The sequence below is a fragment of a genome, unplaced genomic scaffold, assembly GCF_019419815.1.
Source record: "Pyrus x bretschneideri cultivar Hongxiangsu unplaced genomic scaffold, Pyrus_bretschneideri_v1 Contig11, whole genome shotgun sequence".
NCBI classification, from domain to species: domain Eukaryota; kingdom Viridiplantae; phylum Streptophyta; class Magnoliopsida; order Rosales; family Rosaceae; genus Pyrus; species Pyrus x bretschneideri.
The window spans coordinates 6,542,632-6,562,217 of record NW_025999402.1 but is presented as its reverse complement, the minus strand read 5'-3'; the positions used below and the strand labels follow the sequence as shown (position 1 = coordinate 6,562,217).

Here is a 19,586-nt window from a genome sequence, read left to right as displayed (position 1 = left end):
TTTTGGGGTCATAGGATTTGGGATCAACATTTAGAGAAAAACCAAGTCAACCTGGCGGTGGTACAAATGGAAGAATGAGCTCATCTTAAAAAAAGAACTAAAACAACCACCACAACAACAACAACAAGCAAACCTTATCTTAGTGGTCGGCTGTATAAATCTTGGGACACCCTAAAAACGAGCATTTCAGATATTAGCTAAAAGTAAATAAACTTGTTAAACCAAACAAGAATAAAATGAAGTTAATCAGGAAACTAAAACGGTCTGTCAGGGATAGGGATGGGCAAATACCCATTGGTTATGGGTAACCGCGGTTATTCGCCCATTTAAATTTGACGGTTATGGTTATGGGTATTACCCGCTGTTATAAACGGGTACCCATTTAGTCATTTATTTTAATATATGTAAAACTAAAAAAAAAATAATAATTAGTTTCTAACTAGGTTTAGTATCCCGAGATATATTTGGTTATAAAGGGCCGAATAATATATATATATATATATATATATATATATATATATATATTTATGCCTCACTTGAGAGAAAAAATATAGTTGATAGAACGGGTTAATGTTTAATATATGTGATTGAATGTGCTAAGCATTAGAGTGTTCGACAGTTTGTTTTGGCGTCTTTTGGAGCTTTGACCAATTCGAGATAATGATTACCTTGAGCATTTAGAAACATGTTATTATCAAATCATGCGTACCTATATATATTATTAGAGTTGTTAGAGATTGAAGTGAAACGAGAGCCATGTATTATTTTGTTTATTTTCTTCACTAGTATCAGATAAGAGAAATGAACGTAGAGAGGGACAAATGAGGAAAAAATGATTATTACTTTCTGCTTTTCATCTTTTTGTACTACCCATACGATACAAGCATACGTCTCTTTTAATGCATGTAAAAGGCTTACACACCAAAACAATAAAAAACTTCTACTATTTAAGCAATATAATTTTGACTTCTATTCTTTCACTTTCCACCCTTAGCCATATGTGATTGTTTTCTTTATTTGGGCATTCACACCAATTTCATAACAGAAATCATTACTTAAGTATTTATAGTCTCAACAACTACTAATGTTAGTGAGAAACAATTCAAGAATTAGTTACAAAAAACAAAAAGGCACAACTTTGTATTACTTGTAGGGCAAGTAACCCCATTATTTTTCTTAGAAAAGGCACAATGTACGGAGAAATATCATCACAGTAATTCCCAAGCCTATCTTTTCTCTTTATGCAGCTCCACCCCTTTCTCTCTCCTTTAGTTAAATTTAGGCTACAACGCACTGTTAAACACGCTCCTGACACTGAGCTAAGGAACTGAATGCTTGTTTACTACAAAATTGTTCACAATATTCATCAAGCAATCCAAGTAATCTATAAAACATGGTTTCAATTTCGATATATTTTTCAGCAATGATTGCATGAAACATTCACCATGAAGCATGAACTCTAATTTTACGTTTTTTTTTTTTCTTTCAAATTATAGATTTAGCTTAAATTTATTGTTTTTATAATTGTGGTGAATTAAATATGCGTGAATAAGAGAAGAAAATAAATGGGATTTTTCAAACCCTACATGCATGGGAGCCGCAGCTTGAAGCCGCACTGCCCGAGCCACCAAGTCGTTCTTGCTCCAAAACTCTAAGGTCCAAAACAAAGCCGTTTTGCATCACTTTTCTTACAGACCTGAGCTGCCTGCAGTTGACCCGTAACCCAATTGGGCATATGCACCAAACCATCCCACTTGTTTTTTTTTCTTTTGGGCCTTGTTTTATTTTTGGCTCGCATGAAATAACAAGCCCATGAGTTAGGCCTTGTTTTTCACTTTTCCTTCTTAGCCCAATAATTGGGTATATAATCTGTCAACCCATTTACTTCTCCTTTATTGCCCAACAACCACTCTTTTGGGCCTGCAAGCCACGACATCCCCATATTTTGGGTCGTCACTTATTTTTTTCACACATAAGTTCCGAAGCTATTCTCGTTCACTACATATGTATATTCTGTTCGTTTGCAGGTATCATGAACCTAGAGTTTGTACTTAAACTCAAACTTGAAGTTTTGAAAATAAGTGTCATAGAAATTCGAAATTTCATAAAACAATACACCCGTAAAAATCCGGAGTTCTTGTAGGTGATTTGTTAGAATTACATGTAGATGATACTTTTAAAAACAACTGTAAAATTTAGTTTGTGCAAATTACTTTATTGTCCATGATTTTATTTTGTGATATAAGACAAAAATGTTTTTTCACCCTCTTAGGCTATCTCCAACCGAAGGGTCCAGAGGGCCAGAGAGCCGAAAATAGCTTGAAAACCATCTCCAACCGAGGGCTAGGCCAGAGGGCTGTGGAATCTCTTGTCGGTTATAACCGACAGGAATTTAAAAAAAAAAATTTGAATCCAACGGCTAGCTGGCGCCAGTTACCGTTGGATTCAATTTTGTTTTTTTTTTTTTTTAGGGGTTTTTTGGGCCTTTTTTTTTCTATAAATACCTAAACCATTCCTCACAAAATTTTCACCATTCCTACCATTTCAATTCTCATATTTTCCTTCCTCTTTCAAAAATCTATCCTTCAATTTTTTTAATAATTTTGAAATGGCCTCTTCTGCAATGAAAGGTAGGGCTTGGACCCGAAAAGAAGATGAAGCTCTTTGCAAGGCTTATAGATGGGTGTCGGAAGATAGTGCGAGGGGGAATTGTCAAACAAATGACGGTGTTTGGACTTGTGTGTCAAAAAAATACTTAGAGTTCTATGAAGGCACCACTCTAGTGAATATTCGAAACCACGAGAGTTGTTCTTCAAGATGGAAGAAACATCTTTAGCCAAGTTTGAACAAATGACATCAAGCATTGTTAGCAGCCGCAAGTAGGCATGAAAGCGGCGCTAATTACTACGACGAAGTAAGTGTTTTCACAATTTATTTTAAATATTTAATTATATTATATTTAATTTCATAAATTAATTTCCTTTAATTTTTTTCTAGGTACACCAAGCGGAGGAATTGTATATGGAGAGCAGCTCGAAACCCTTTCAGTTTCACAGTTGTTGGGAAATTTGTAAAGGGTGGGTGTTATTTGAAGATCCACCAAAGATAGCTCCTACGCCGATGTTCGAAACTGCATCTTCAGCTGTAGATATGGATGAAGATGGATCTCCAACCATTCAACAAAAAAGGGTAGAAAATCCGTTTTCGGGTGAAGGTTCCATACCTAGGGCTATGGGACGAAACAAGGCGCGAAGGTTGAAGGAAAAGGGCAAGGCAAATGATAATTACACCACTCAACATGAAGTGGCGGCCTCATTGTGATTATTAGCAGAGCAAAATGCCCTTGAGGCCGAAGAAATGAAGCGTAGGCATGAAGAACGGGCAAAACAAATATAAGAAGAGATGGATGATAAGAATATGGAAAGGAACACTTCGAATTACACTCCAATGAGTAAGGCCTATTTCGATAGGAAAAAAAAAAAGAAATTATGAGCCGACGACAGTTGTTTACCTCTGACTATACTTCTACGATGGCAAATGATGAAGATGATGTTGATTATGGATATTAAATTAAGTTGTTTTAGTTTTTAAATTTAAGTTAATGTTGTTTTCGAATTTAATTTGTAATTTTTAAATTTAATTTGTCGTTTTTAAATTTTAGTTGTAATTTTTAAATATAAGTTGTAGTTTTTAAATTTAAGTTGTTGTTTTTAAATTTAAGTTGTTGTAGTTTTTAAATTTAAATAATAAATTATGTTTGGCCTTTTGGCCCTCGGTTGGAGACGGTTTTTTGTGGCAGGGCTAAAACGAGCCCTCTGGCCCTTTGGCCCTCGGTTGGAGACGGAGGCAAATATGGACTTGTACTGTTCATTAAAATATTAATATTTTGGAGAATCTTGGAAGGCCAGAGGGTTAAAACGAGCCATCTGGCCAGCCCTCGGTTGGAGATGGCCTTATAGTTGACAAAAAGAGTTTTATTAATATGTGGTTTAAATTAACTTCTTCCTTACAAATCTGTTATGTGTAAATAAACTAACTTGAAATAGGTCCAATTTTATGGAAAGAGATCATCTCCGGATCCCTTCCACCAAATTCACCCAATCAATCAATTTAGGCCCTTGAAATTTGATCCAACGACTACAAACAGAGGGCCCCTTTAAAAGTTATAATAACTTTAGCCATTAGACTAAATTTCAAGGGTCCGAATTAGATGATTTGGTGGATTTGGTGGAAGAGAACTGGAAATGATCCCTTTCCCAATTTTTTTAGCCTAACAATTAAATTAGTCCAATTTTTAGTTATTTTTTTATTTAGGTCCATGAATAAGACTCCATGTGTCAGCACTTTTTGTTGTTAGGTTGATACTTTGCATTGTGATTACTATTTTACTCTACTATAGCTATTCAATGGAAAAAGAAAAAAAAGAAAATGGTACGATCGGTACTTTGCTAGCTATTGTTCTTGAAAATAATCGCTAAAAAGATAGCGACTAGTAACCCAAAAAGTCGCTAACTTTATACCGATCCCTCCCTTTTCAAATTTTTTTTCTTCAGTTTCTTATTTTTATTTTTTATCTTGTTAATGTTTCTTTTATTTATCTTACCATGACAACAAACTATCATATTCGTGTTTTTCAAAATATATTTTTTCTGTGTAAAATATATTATAATTCATTTTTAAGCACTTGTAATCAATGATTTAAAACCTAATTTTAAAGATATTTTTCTATTTTCTCACTTTAAGAATCAATAAAAAATAGTTTCAAGACCTAATAATCGGTATGATCACATCCAAATGTTTTGCAATATTTTCCTTAACTCCAGCGCAAAATATTTCTTAAAGCTAAAAATTTCAATTTTTTTTTCACAAAAAACTATGTGCTATAAGCCAAAGTTAGAGTCATTCTATTCGCACCACATATTTCCTAAAATTAATTTAGGACATTTCCAAAATTTCGGACACCTATAAATTTCTTGGGGGGGCCTCGCTATTAGTTATATTATTTTTCTATTTTTTTTTTTCAACTCAGGTACCCTATTAGTCGGCATAAACCAAGATTTCAGCTGATCTTTTGCAATCTAAACTACCTATCATATAAGTACTTTTACAGTCTAAACTACATGTCGTATATAAGTACTTGTACAAGCTAAACTACCTATCATATTATAATATTAGTCGGCATAAACTTAGATTTCAACTGATCTTTTATAATCTAAACTACCTATTATATAAGTACTTTTACAGTCTGAACTACCTGCCATATAAGTACTTGTACAAACTAAACTACTCATCATATTGTAACTACCTATCATGGTGGAATAAGTAATTTTACATGATTCTAACAGTAAGATGTAGTCCTCCATCTTGGTAATGTTAAAAGCCTCTGAAACTAACACAATCAATGTCAAAAGCCTCTTGAGCAATTACTTACATAAGACAATCAATGTATAATGCTCGCGAATCATGTAACAAATACCAACAAAAATGAAGCTTACTGTTGTAAACGACTCAACGAAAACATGTAAAATTACTTGTAGTTCTCATAGCTTCATGCAAATTCAAATTCAAATTTGGATACTAATCTATAGGAATCGCGAGGAAAATTCAAAATAGGAGTCGAATAGAGTTTTTGATGAAACGACGAGATTTGATGAGTAACTTTTTTTTTTTTTTTTTAATACAACGATATATTTTACACTAGAATAGATGAGAGTTTTTTTTTATGAAATGATGAGATTTGATGTGTAACTTAAAGTTCTATGTTAATTCTGGAAGAGTCATGATAAAACATTCAACGACAGTTGATGTAATTTTGTTTTCTAATTATGGACACTTTAATTGCTCTACTTTTTAGACCCTACCTATGATTGTGCAATACATTAGACTCATATCAAAACATGCGGATCAAGATCCTCTCCTGAGCAAAGGGTGAGGATCCTCCTGACCAAGCCCATCGGGCTGTTGAAATTTTATCCAATGACTATAAACAGGGGGGTCCTCTAAAAGTTATAATAATTGTAGCCGTTAGATAAAATTTCAATGGCCCGATGGGTTTGGTCAGGAGGATCCTCATTAGGGATGGACAAATACTCATTGGTTATGGGTAATTGCGGTTATCCGTCCATTTAAATTTGACGATTACGGTTATGAGTAACCGTTTAGATAAATAAATGGTTATGGGTATAACCGTTTACACGTAAAATTTAAATGGCAGATTATGGGTATTACCCGCGGTTATAAACGAGTACCCATTTAAGTGTTTATTTTAATATATGTAAAACTTTAAAAAAAAAAAAAAAATCAGTTTCTAACTAGGTTTAGTATCCCTGAGATATATTTGGTTATAAAGGGCCATAATATATATATATATATGCCTCACTTAAGAGAAAAATATAGTTGATAGAATGGACTAATATTTAATATATGTGATTGAATGTGCTAAAGCATTAGTGTTCAACAGTTTTGTTTTGGAGTCTTTTGGAGTTATGACTAATTCAAGATAATGATTACCTTGAGCATTTAAAAACATGTTATTATTAGATGATGTGTTACATCCCGGCCCGGGCCCAACTTCACCGTAGCACGATATTGTCCGCTTTGGGCCCCGACCACGCCCTCACGGTTTTGTTTCTAGGAACTCACACGAGAACTTCCCAATGGATCACTCATCCTTGGATTGCTCTCGCGTGAGTTCCCAGAAATAAAACTGTGAGGGTGTGGTAGGGGCCCAAAGTGGACAATATCGTGTTACGGTGTGGTAGGGGCCCCAAAATTAGAAATTGATTAAATGGCTTAAATCGATGAACATATGTTTCTAAATAAAAATCCAAATATTTATCAAATTAGCCTATTAGCAGATTGATGTGTACTTACATATATATATATATATATATATATATATATGTATGTATATGTATACAAGAATATTAATTAACCTACAATCATGCATGATTTTTGTAATAGATTGACCGTCAAATAATTGGGAGACATCGCACATATTCATAAATAATATTGTCGTTAGTATAAAAATGCATGTTAAATGTACTTATAACGGTATTTAATAGTTAGAAAAAAGAAAATTATGACAAATTTCTTTTTAATTTTCAAGTTGTTAAAAAAATAGGTAGACGGGTAAAAAAAAAGAAGTAAATGGGTATGCGGTTATGGGTATGGTTAACCGTTTATAAACAGTTATGGGTATGGACATACCTATTTATGTAAATGCCCAACGAGTAAATGGTTATGTGGGTAAAAGTTTAAACGGTTATAGGTAAATAACCGTGGTTACCCATCCGTCATAACTATTACCCATCCCTAGTCGGGGAAGTAAAGGCCACAGTATGCATACAAAAGTGGTTCTGGGATATTAGGTTCATGTGGACAGAGATGTTCCCATTACTTTGTCAATGGAAACTTAGTGGGATTAGTGAAAAGGTTCATTAGTATATACAACGCACATGCATCACCATTAATCTTTAATCTTGATCCTCTAATGCCATTTAGTGCTTTAGTGGTATTACTTTACTTGTAAGTGAAAGGTCTTAGGTTTGATTCTTGTCAAAGACGAATTTGAACCACATTATTGCTAGCCCATTGTTAAGCTAAACCGACATCCCCCATTAGTGTAGATAATATTGTTTGTTCAAAAATCTTGACCCTCTAATTTTTGAACCCTAAAAAAAGACCATATAGTTAAGAAAAGCTTGCACTTGTGTTTAGACCACGAACCCTACTATTTTTAACAAGACTTCCTCTTTAACAATTGCTAAAAACGACGGAATGAATAGAACATGAGGGTGATGATTTTGAAGGTTTAGACAATCCAAGTTAGATAGAGCTCGATGCGCTTCACATGTAAACAGTTATTGTCGGCACATAACCGTCGCAACGATTAAAACTAAGTGATCGAGAAGCAAGGATCATCAGGCATATGTTGACACTAAATTTATGTAGGTATGCAAAAAGAAAGTTTGACTCAAGTGACCTCAATGGAAACAACTTACATTATTCATAAATACTTTCACGTGACGTCTCGTGTCAATGAAACAAGGATCTATGAATAAAAACTTACACATGACTTTATTTCATTGATGCATGATACATGGTGATGGTGTATCTGTGTCATATACAACATTTTCACACTAATGATCCTTTTTAGGTTTTGGCTTTTTAATATGAGGTATTTCATTACACATTAATGACAGACTAATCCTTATTTGCATACAACTTCAACAAATACAATATGAAGGAAAGAGATCATCTCCGGATCTCTTTCACCAAGGTCACCGGATCAAGTGATCCGGACCTTCTAAATTTCATCTAACGGCACACATGTTTTGACCCCTTAAAAGCTGTGATAATTTTTGACCGTTTGATGAAATTTGGAAGGTCTAGATCAGTTGATCATATGATCTTGGTGCAAGAGGATCTCTTTCCCCATATGAAATAACATCATCCTTATTCTCATCAGTCATATATTCCAAAAAATGCACGAACGAATTCAGTTTCTTTTTGTTATGACTTCAACAAGATACAGGCAGCTAGCACACAGATTTTGATAAGTTGATGGAAATAGACAAGAACAGTGTGATGAACTTATACGACTGATGAGAATATAACATATATTAATCCACAGGTAACTGCAGAATTATGATATGCAATTATCTGACATGCAAAGCAGGTGGTGGTTGTGAAGTTTATGTTGGATACAACTTCGCTGCTGAACAGATCAGCAGCAGCTGCTGACCTTTCTCTCTGTGATGTGCAGAACGGGTGCGAAGACAGGTCAACGATGAACAAAGGCGTGTTGTTACTCACGTTTTTGGGTTAAAACGCGTGTTATGACAAAATCATCCGCTCGGCAATTGCGGACTTATCGATGCATGCAAGTAACACAATGACAAGATAATTAGTTAAGTTTAGGAGATAATTAGGTTATACTAATAAGGTCAAAAATGTCAAAAGGTCCTCAATACATTGAGCTAGCTTGCTGTAAACGCCAAGCTTGATCGACTAATAGCGTCTGTCAACCACCTCAATTGTTTATTATATGAATCCGGATTCTCTTTGTGAGAATCTCGGAGATCCGTAAATCGTGTTTATTTATCGTATATCATATGGTAAAAAATTATTTTAAATATTTTTATTTAAAATTAAACACAAACAGTACTTGACGAAAACTGACCACAAGATGTACGATGAACGAACATGATTTACGGATTCCCATGATCCTCACCAAAAGCTGACAAAAACAGTAGCTCAACTTCTTATAAATACTTATATGATTTGATTCACACCAATATAGAACTTTGTTCTCACATTTTCACAATAGTTGCGTGGATTTAAAGAGTACATAATTAAGAAAAGCTTGCACTTTTTTTTAGATCACGAACCCTACTATTTTTAACAAGACTTCCTCTTTGACAATTACTAAAAATGAAGGAATTAATAGAACGTGATGGTGATGATATGAAGGTTTAGACACTACAAGTTGGATGGAGCACGATGCGATTCACATGTAAGACCATTTTCAAAAGAGATGTCAATTTCTAAGTGGAATGTTATATAATCAAATTTGAAGGTAGAAGCGAGCTCCAACTGATATGTCAATCCTATGTGGATTGGCATATGAGAAAATGTGATGTCAATTTTTTTATTTTATTTTATTGTGTGGGTCTCATTAATGCACCAATTATAGATCTTGAAAATGTATTTTAATTGATTTCTTTTTAAAATGGGTCTTACAAATATCATTTATAACAAAGAAACATATCGGTTGGAAAAAAAGAAAATCTGACATTGCCACGTCAGCTATCAAATTAACATTTGACATTAATCTTTTGACATCTCCTTTGGAGATGCTTAGTCATTGTTGGAACATATTCGTTTCAACAATTTAAACTGAGTGATAGAAACAAGGACCGTTAGGCATATGTCGATGCTAAATTTTTGTAGGCACACAGAAAATTTGATTCAAATGAATCCATTGAGAACAACTTACATTACTTATGTATACTGTCGCGTAACATCTCGTGTCAATGAAACAAAGATGTACGAATAATAATTTACACATAATTTTATTTCATTGATACATGACACAGCATGATGGTGTATAAGTGTCATATACGTCATTTTCATACTAATGATCCTTTTCAGTTTTTTATTTTATTTTATATTTTTATATATAGTTTTTGGCTTTTTAATATAAGAGGCATTTCATTACATATTAATGACAACTAATCCTCATCTCCATACAGCTCCACATGTACCACATGAGATAATATTATATATCTAACGCATGGGTCAAACGATACGTCGAAACAGAGCGGATGATTCCAAAAAATGCACGAAATAATTCAGTTTTTTTGTTATGACTTCAATAAGAGGCAGCTAGCACACAGACGTTGATAAGTTGGTGGAAATAGATAAGAACAGTGTGATGAACTGATATGACTGATGAGAATATAACATATATTAATGCAGAGGTAACTGCAGAATTATGATATGCAATTAGGGAGGGGGAAGTTCACATTATCTGACATGCAAAGCAGGTGGTGGTTGTGAATTTTATGTCAACCCTTCTCTCTGTGATGTGCAAAACGGGTGGGAGGACAAGTCAACGACGAACAAACGCGCGTTGTTGCTCACGTTTTTGGGTTAAAACGCGCGTTATGACAAAATCATCCGCTTGGCAATTGCGGACTTATCGATGCATGCAAGTAACACAATGACAAGATAATTCGTTAAGTTTAGGAGATAATTAGGTTATACTGATAAGGTCAAAAATGTCAGAAGGTCCTCAATACATTGAGCTAGCTTGTTGTAAACGCCAAGCTTGATCGACTAATAGCGTCTGTTAACCACCTCAAAAATTATGAATCTGGATTCTCATCAAAATAATCCGAAGAGGATTCTGTTAGTTATTATATGATTAGTCATCTAAAAGGTTAAACTTGGCCAATGAGGGATGATTTAGTTAGTAAAGATCGTTCTTTTTGCTAGACCAAGAGTGAATTTACGGATCTCTATGATCCTCACCAAAAGAATCTAGAGATGATCCTATTGGTTATTATATGATTAGCCATATAAAAGGTTAAGCTCGGCCAATGAAGAATGATTTAGTTAGGAAAGATCGTTCTTTTTGCTAGACCGAAAGTGAATTCTAATCCCATTGTCGGCAATTTCTCTTAATGGGTGATCCGTAAAAACCAAAAAATGGGCTAAGACTCTTTGCAGCTTGTGGTATGCCCTAACACTAAGATGGAGTAGTTTCCCCTCCTCCTAAACTTCTTGTTACCAAAAAAAAAATGTTAAGCTCAAGCTTAAGTACCAACCCTTAACCAAATTCTTGAGGTAGGGTAAAGTAAGTTGTTATTTTGTAATAATCATATAAGCACCAACCCTTAACCAAATCCTTGCAAAATTCATTGAGATTTTAATTATTTTTTATAAACTAAATTATAAACATGAAATATTATCACCTTTTTTTTAAGTTGCAAAATAAAGAGGTGGATAAAGCAAACCCTTCAACCAATGTAAGATTCCTGTCATAAAATGTAAAAAAATTATAAAGTGACTATAAAAGAAAAATTACAGAACCGAATATAAGTATTAGCTTTTGTCAAGATTTTAGAAAGATAAGTAAGCGGCTCACAACTAACCAACCTAATATTGACAATCAACTTACATCTTATAATTTATTTTACATGTACGTTACGGCACGTGTATTATAATTTATTTTATTAATTTTCCGATGCAAAATTCTTGAAGTTTAAACATTATGCATGTGCAATTTATAAGTCATAAAGTTGACATCATGTGCAGATTTATACAATTTGTGAAGTGCATGCATCAATTCTAATATACCAAAAATAATACATTCATCAAACATAGTGCACACCACCTGCACAAACTCACACGGAAGGTTTTTTAAGACAAAAAATGTACATTTTAGGCAATGTATTGATGGTGAATGAGTTGTACTCCTAAATGGCAATAGAATATTTCCTAACTTAAAGCTCAAGAAAAATATAAACATTACAATATGAAAATGGAATAAAATTTGTTTAATATGCATCTAAATTAGGCTTGACAATTTATTGTATGACCCTTTTTTTTGTCAAACGATATATTTTGTTAGATTAAATGTTAGATTAGCCATCACTAACAGGGTTTGAATTCACGTCGTTATGAAAAGCCTCAACACCTTTCCACCATTGTGATAAAGGGCCATTTGCACGACCTGTTAATTCAACATGAACAAACATGAAAATAATAGATTTGGGATCAACGTGTTAACAAGTCGGGTCATTATCAAGTCGTCTGTTACAAACCCGTTAAAGAGTTGGGTTGTTATCAAGTAACTAGTTAAGAACCCGATTAGACATTGTCTACTAGATCTAGAAATTAAGAATCACAATTTTTTGCATGACCCGTTAGCCTGACACGAAACTATATGACATGTTAACGGATCAAGTCGTTATCTGGTCACTTGTTAAAAACTCATTATAATAACAAGTTTGATACGACACCAACATGTATGACACAAATACAACACAAAATCTTAGTCGTTTCAGTATTATACACTGAAACATGATGAATTTTTTGAGTGAATTACGTTACAAACCTTTTTGTTTATATTATATATATATATATATATATATTTTTTTTTTTTTTTTCACATTACCAAACCTTTCTCTAACCCGATACGGTAGATACAAAATCTTATCTAACACCAAAACATGAAAAATAAAAAAAAAATTAGACAAAACAACAATCAAACCGCAGAAGATCACGAGAGCGAATTACAGCCGTTGATTGGGTTTTTTTGGACAGCGGTTAATTCGCGAAGTCCAACCTCTCCCTAATCCAACGGTGCGAATTACACAACACGCAGATAGAGAGGCTGAACGATTTCTCGATTGTCCATCAAAAATCAAAACTTTTCTCTCTTCCCAGGACACCATCTCTGACGACTGACGGTCTTCCTCCGTCTCTGCTTCGATCCTAACGACGTCGTCGTGGTCTCGTCGTGATTCGCCGAACCAAACGCTCTGTTCCGCCGGATTTACTTCGTCTGGGTATTTTTTTGCGCTGTTGAGAAAAAAACAGAGAGAGAGAGAGAGGGGGAGGGGAATTGACCGTTGAAACACCGGCGTATCGGAATTTAGGGTTTTGAGGGCTGGATTTGGGGGTTTCTATGGGGCTCGGCAGTGATGAAGAGGTTGTGGTTGACGAAAGCGATGGCGGTGGCGATGGCGGTGGTTGTGGTGGCAACTCGTGCGGAGGCTCTGTTTCCTGCTCGATTTGCCTTGAAGTCGTCGCCGATAAAGGGGATAGATCTTGGGCCAAGCTGCAATGTGGGCATCAATTTCATCTAGGTGAGTCAAAATTGAATCGGTTGGAAGTTTCGTTTTTTTTTTTCTAACTGCAATTTCAAAGATCCGGGTTCAAAATTGGTTTCTGATTTCGCAATTATGTTGGATTTTGATTTTTTCGGTGATGGGTTGTTTGATTGGTCAAGAATTGAGGAAAGATAAGAAATTTAAAAAAATAAAAAAAATACGAAACTTAAACTGAATTTTGCTTCCTTTATTAAAGCTTTGGTTTTGTTGGGTTGTCATTGTTTGTCTTGTTCTGAACTTACATATATTTTATATATATATTTTTCATTTTATCAACATTATTAATCTGTTGCTTATGCAAGATATGATGATGATATCTTTCTTGCAGAACCATGTAGTTGGATTTCTACGTTTCAATTTCTTGTAATTTCATTCAATGGATAGAACCAGAATTTGTACTGGAAGATGCGGAATCGATACAATATGTCAATGAAAATGAAGTATTGTTTTGCATGATGGTCTCTTGAATATTTTTCTTTGAAACCAGTGGAGGTACTGGAACTGGATACTTTGGGAGATTTGATTTCTCTGTGAACCTGCAATTAAGTGAAATATATAACAGGTTTCTGTACTCCCATTGTCGAAAGTGCAGTGTTGACAACCTGAATTTGTATGGCATTGAGAGCCTATAGTGTCATAATTTAGTCACAGGTTCAGTAGATCATTCTTCAGATTACTTTGATAAACTTTGTCTTTGTATACTTGATATAGAATTATTTTGATATTAAAGATGACATTTAGATATCCCCAATAGCAATTTCTTTCATTTGGTAGCTCAAATCATCTCATATCAGCAAGTGGAGTTGCATGTTTGCTGAGGCATAGCTATATAGTTCTTACAAGGGCATAAGTTTAGTTATGCCTTTTCAGTAAAAATGATATGGAGCTTTCATGTTTCTTGATTTTTTTGGTGACGTCCTTTCAGATTGCATTGGTTCAGCCTTCAATGTAAAGGGGGCAATGCAATGCCCTAATTGTCGGAAAATCGAGAAAGGTCAATGGCTTTATTCTAATGGATGCCGTTCATTTCCGGAATTTAGCATGGATGACTGGACACATGATGAGGATCTCTATGATTTAAGTTATTCTGAAATGGTAAATAGTTTGGATCCTTTTTTAATTTAATGTTCTGTTACTTTTTGTGAATATTCAATTTTTGTACTCAAACACAAACTCTAGTTAATGGTTTTCTATATGCTGACATTATCGTTATGGCCCTTTGTTCATGTTTAGATACTGTCTCTGTGGGTTCATCTTAGTTATGACAAATAGTAAGGTTGTAAACAATATATAGATTAACTTACCTGATAGAATCAATATAGCATCAAAAGGAAGTTCTGCTTCAAAGGCTAGGATAACCCATTCCTTATTAAAGAGTGCATTCCCTTCAAGCCAAGGGCCATGCTTCTAGATTGTCCTTGTATGTATGTTATTTATTAGGAATAACATCTGCATAGTAAAGCTTAACAAAAGCAGAAATAGTTGACTTGCTTCAGATATTTATTGCTATTCTTAACACATAGGCAAAATCTCAATTTTCTCTCTTGCTAGTGGTGAGCCATCACCTCAGCTTATAGCCTTACAGGAGGTAACCTACTTTCTGCCTCAGGAAATGGATGTCTATTTTGCGTGTAAGCAAAATAGTTTGGCTGGTGGGTGATTTTTGTCAATTCTGAAGTTAGTGATGATATTGAGGAGCAAACTCTAAAATTGGTTACTAGGCAGAGTCCAGTAAGCTGACAATTATTAAGGTGAAAGAGCGTGAACGGATTAGGTAAGATTTTAGTGTGTAGTAGTAGTACTATCAATAGACAATTCAGTTGAAGGGTCTATAACAATTATAAGGCTTCCATTGCCTTCAAATCTGTAAAGGAACAAAGTGGAATGGAAGAGAACCAAAGGCGGCCTCTTATTGTTTGTTGGCTGTTTATTTTCTTCCCATTACATTTGAATCGAAGAGTGGAACCCAGGGTCGTCTCTGAGATTTTGGGGGCCCTATGCGAAACTTATAAAGGGGCCCCTCCTTAAGATGGTCTTCCAAAAAAATTAAGACAGCGTATTGATGCTCGAAAGCAATAACTTAAGGTAAAACAAACTGCAGGACTCACACTGATTATAAGTTTTCAATTATCATTAAATAATAAGTAAAAAGATCTACAAACGTCAACTGAATAATCAAAAGCAATTCGGTCTTAAACAACCAAACAAACAAAAAAAAGCTTCAAAAACTCTACAATAAAGTTTCACTTGAATATATAGCTGGATAAGAAATGATAGAATTTTATTAAAACAATACAAGGAATTACAATAGGTGGATAAGAAATCCACCAACTAGAAAAACTAGCTAAGACCTTTCAACCAGGACTACTTTACTAGGAACTAAACTAAACCAACTTCATTTTATGGCTGCTAATACATCCGTCACTACATGGGAAAGACAATAATCCATGAACTCATTCGAAATTGATGCCCAGTATCTAACTCTATCCCATAGTTCCTCTACTTCCACTCCCTTATAATCCTAAAAAATTCTTCTATTACGCTCCAACCAAATGTTCCAAAAAACTACCAACACCAAACAGCCCCACAAAGCTTTAGCTTTCTTACCCTTCCATAAATCCTCGAACTTGGTGGTTAGAAGCTTGAAACATCCCCCTGGAATGACCCAACTAGCTCTAACTTCCTTGAACAATTTCCATCACAGCTGTATCGAGTAAGAACAATGGAGATAAACATGGTCAACACTGTACTCTCTGATTTACACAAACTGCACCACTGAGGAGAAATGCAAATAAAGGGCCTTCGCTTTTGAACCTGGTCACAGGTGTTGACCTTCCCAATAGCCACTAACCACGCTAGAACTTTGACTTTTGGAGGAGCTTTTGATTTCCAAATCTGAGAATAGGGTGGAAAATGTTGCAGATATCCATTGTTGCACAAGGAGCTATAGGATTTGCAAGCATCTCATTATGCATTCCAAATTTTTATATTTAGAAAGAAAAAATGTACACTTATGAAGAGTGCACAATGAGAATTTGTAGTGCTATGAAAGCACCTTTTCTTAACATATAACATTATTATATATATACCAGATGGCAAAAAAATTTGGGGCCCTATGATAGCATCTTTCACTCCCCCCCTTTCCTCCCCCTCCTCCCAAAAGCCGCTACTGGCAAAACCTTATGAAGAGTAAATGGATGAACAATTGTAGATGGAGTCCACCTAGAATTCTTCATGTGAAGTAGTAGTACCATGTGAAGAAGTTTGATACCTCTGCATTTATTTCGTCTCATGAGTAGCTTTCCACATAATTGTAAGGACAATGTAATGTCTTCTGCATGTTATTCTGTGTTGGATAGTATTAAATCCAAGTGACATGTTCTGACTTTCAAGTTCTATGTCGTGTGTGTATAGAAAAGATAAAGACTTATAAACTGATGTGCTGTATAGACTACAGTGTAAAAATGTCGTTTGTCATTTTGATATATTGTTTGTATATGAATGCTTTTTGCAGTCCTTTGGTGTGCACTGGTGTCCATTTGGTAGCTTAGCACGACTTCCCTCATCATTTGAGTAAGTGATCTCATTTGCTAAAGCTCATGTTTAAATTTATGTTTGCTGAAGTTTCTTTGCTGTAGTTAGCATTTAGTTTCTTGGGTTCAAAGGATACCAGTTTCCTTAGGCTTTTAGGCTCTTAAGAAACTTGATTTTGGCCTATGTCAATAGCTTGCCAAAATCGAGATTGAGTTGAGATATGCGTTGAGATGGGGATTCAAGATCTCAAACCCCATCTTGATTCACATAGATTACAGCTTGGTCCTTTCAAGTTTAAAGCAGTTGAAGTTTTCAAGTTTGTTTCAAAAGGGGTTAGTATTCCAATGGACTCCTGCAAAGTGGTACCTTGACCCCAACATCTTTTTTGTTTGTTATAGTAGCAAGTTTGAACAGAAAAACATTCGTATTGATCTTTGCAATAAAATATTCCTCCTGGTATATGTGGCTAAATGGATTCAATTCTGGGGACTTATTTTTACCACCCCAGTGCTTTTCTTAATATAACTTCAGTGATGCTGCTAATTTTGCTTATTGGCTGGGTTAGCAAATCATGTGGAATCGTATTAACATAAAGTGTTATTCCCAGTTGACCTTTATTTCTCTGTTGTACACGTTTGGGCGCAGTTGCGTTTTCCTGGGAAGTTACATGAAAGTACTGAGCCCCATCGTCTGATTATTTTCTATCTATAAAGAGTCTTTTATTATCCTTCTACGTGGTCACAGTTATTTGTGGTTACTCCATTTATATTTTGTTTCCATGGTTCCTATATGCTTATAAGTTTCAGAAGAAAAAAAAAAATGAGAATTTGGTTTTCGACTGGGTGCTTGCTATTTGGACTTCATAATGTATTTGTTGTATCATTTTACTCTTGTATCTTTATGTCTTTCAAGTTTTAGAAATTTGTTAGGGGTTGAAAAATAGATTTCAAATTTGGTACTATCCTAGTCTGGATATTATGAGATATGACCTTGCTGGTCCATATTGCCGGATAAGCGACCAATTGAGAAGTTTTTATAAATATTAAAGCAAATCATATAACATTTAAATGCATGTGTTCTGAAAGAAAAAATATGAATATATTGTAGACATGCAGCACGTTACATTTTTAAATACGAAGGTTTAAAAGTTTATTTTTACTCGCAAGCTATTCATGTACACGGTGAGGGTGTTGCGGGGAGGAGGAGAGGAGTTCAAATAGAAAAAAATAAAAACAGAATCGCCTCTATATATCAACTATTTATTACATGCGGACGTTCGTTTTTCATTTTACTTGCTATTCAAGTTTAATATTTTCTCCTATACATTGAACATTTTTTTTCTTCACAATTAACAGGGAAGGGGAGTTTTCACCACCATCATGTAAGACTTCTTGTCATTTTAAGTTGTGATATTCTATTCTGGCATTGTGGAGGATTATAATACAATGTGATATTCATATGATTAAATGTTGTCATGCAGATCATGAATTACTTGGACAGCATGCTATCTTCGCTGAGCATACAGCTGTATCATCTGCTGCCCATCCTTGCCCATATATCGCTTACCTTGGGCCAATTCACCCTTCATCCTCAAACTCCAGTGGAAATGTGTCAGAAGCTTCCAACTTCAACCATCATTGGAGCAGCACATCTGTACCTAGTGAAATGCCCAACTCCTATGCTTTTCCTGCCATGGATCTTCATTATCACAGTTGGGAGCATCATTCCCCGCCTCCATTCTCTACAACCAACAATCATATTGGTGGCGCCGACCAGGCTTCAGTTCCATCTGTTACTCAAAGATCTGCTAGGCCGAGCGCAGATATACCAAGATCAGGATCTCTTATGCATCCATTCCTTGTCGGTCACAGGTATGCCTTTGACAAAATTTCAAGGTGTTTTTAGATAGTTTACATCCTTTTTTTCTAAATGAAGCAATTTTAATTGGTTGTAGTTTAGTTTCTAGAAAAGTTAATCACACCAGCAAGATCATTCATGGTTCTCAAATTTATCATTGAATTTGTTTAACGATACGAGATTACACAAATCTCTCTCAATACAGTGCTGCATAACATGCTTATATATAATAGAAGTGTTATGTTTATTGAATAATTTGTGTTTGCTTCCTGCGGTTCTAGTGCTAGAGCTGGCAGCTCAGTCACTTCGTCGATGATTCCTCCTTATCCTGGCAGCAATGCACGGGCCCGCGACAGAGTCCAAGCTCTTCAGGCATATTATCAACAGCAACAACCTAGTAATTCACCAACCATGCGTACGCCCATAGTTCCAGGAGCCCGGAGATCCAGCAGTCAAAGAGGGGTAGCTCAAGTAGGGCCAGTGGCTTCATCATCAGACCAAAATGGTGGTTTCTATTTTTTCCCATCCGGTTCATCAGGTCGTAACTACCAAGAAGCTGAAAATCCGTTGCCTAATCGTTTTCATCCATGGGAAAGAGATCACATGCCTTCATTCTCGATGAATCAGGTAGACCGAGATCAAGGTTGGTCTGCTTTTAACCAAGGTGGCAGTGGTTCAGACTCAGCCATCAGAGGGAGCAGCTTCCGGCAAAGGCATGGGTCCGAGAGGTCATCCTCACAAAACCGGTCATAGGCTTTTCTCCTTATCCTTTTGTTGGTGAAGCAAACTACC

At 35.1% G+C, this 19,586-nt stretch overlaps 1 protein-coding gene across 1 annotated transcript; it reads left to right on the top strand.

The window, feature by feature from the left end:
- The first annotated feature begins 13,061 nt into the window (after nucleotides 1-13,061).
- Nucleotides 13,062-19,548, top strand: LOC103930602 (E3 ubiquitin-protein ligase RFI2). The gene is made up of 6 exons (XM_009339960.3): nucleotides 13,062-13,379; nucleotides 14,329-14,498; nucleotides 16,918-16,976; nucleotides 18,293-18,318; nucleotides 18,418-18,808; nucleotides 19,076-19,548. The coding sequence occupies exons 1-6, from the start codon at nucleotides 13,199-13,201 to the stop codon at nucleotides 19,545-19,547; spliced, it is 1,299 nt and encodes a 432-aa protein (XP_009338235.2). The 5' UTR covers nucleotides 13,062-13,198; the 3' UTR covers nucleotide 19,548.
- Nucleotides 19,549-19,586: the final 38 nt, after the last annotated feature.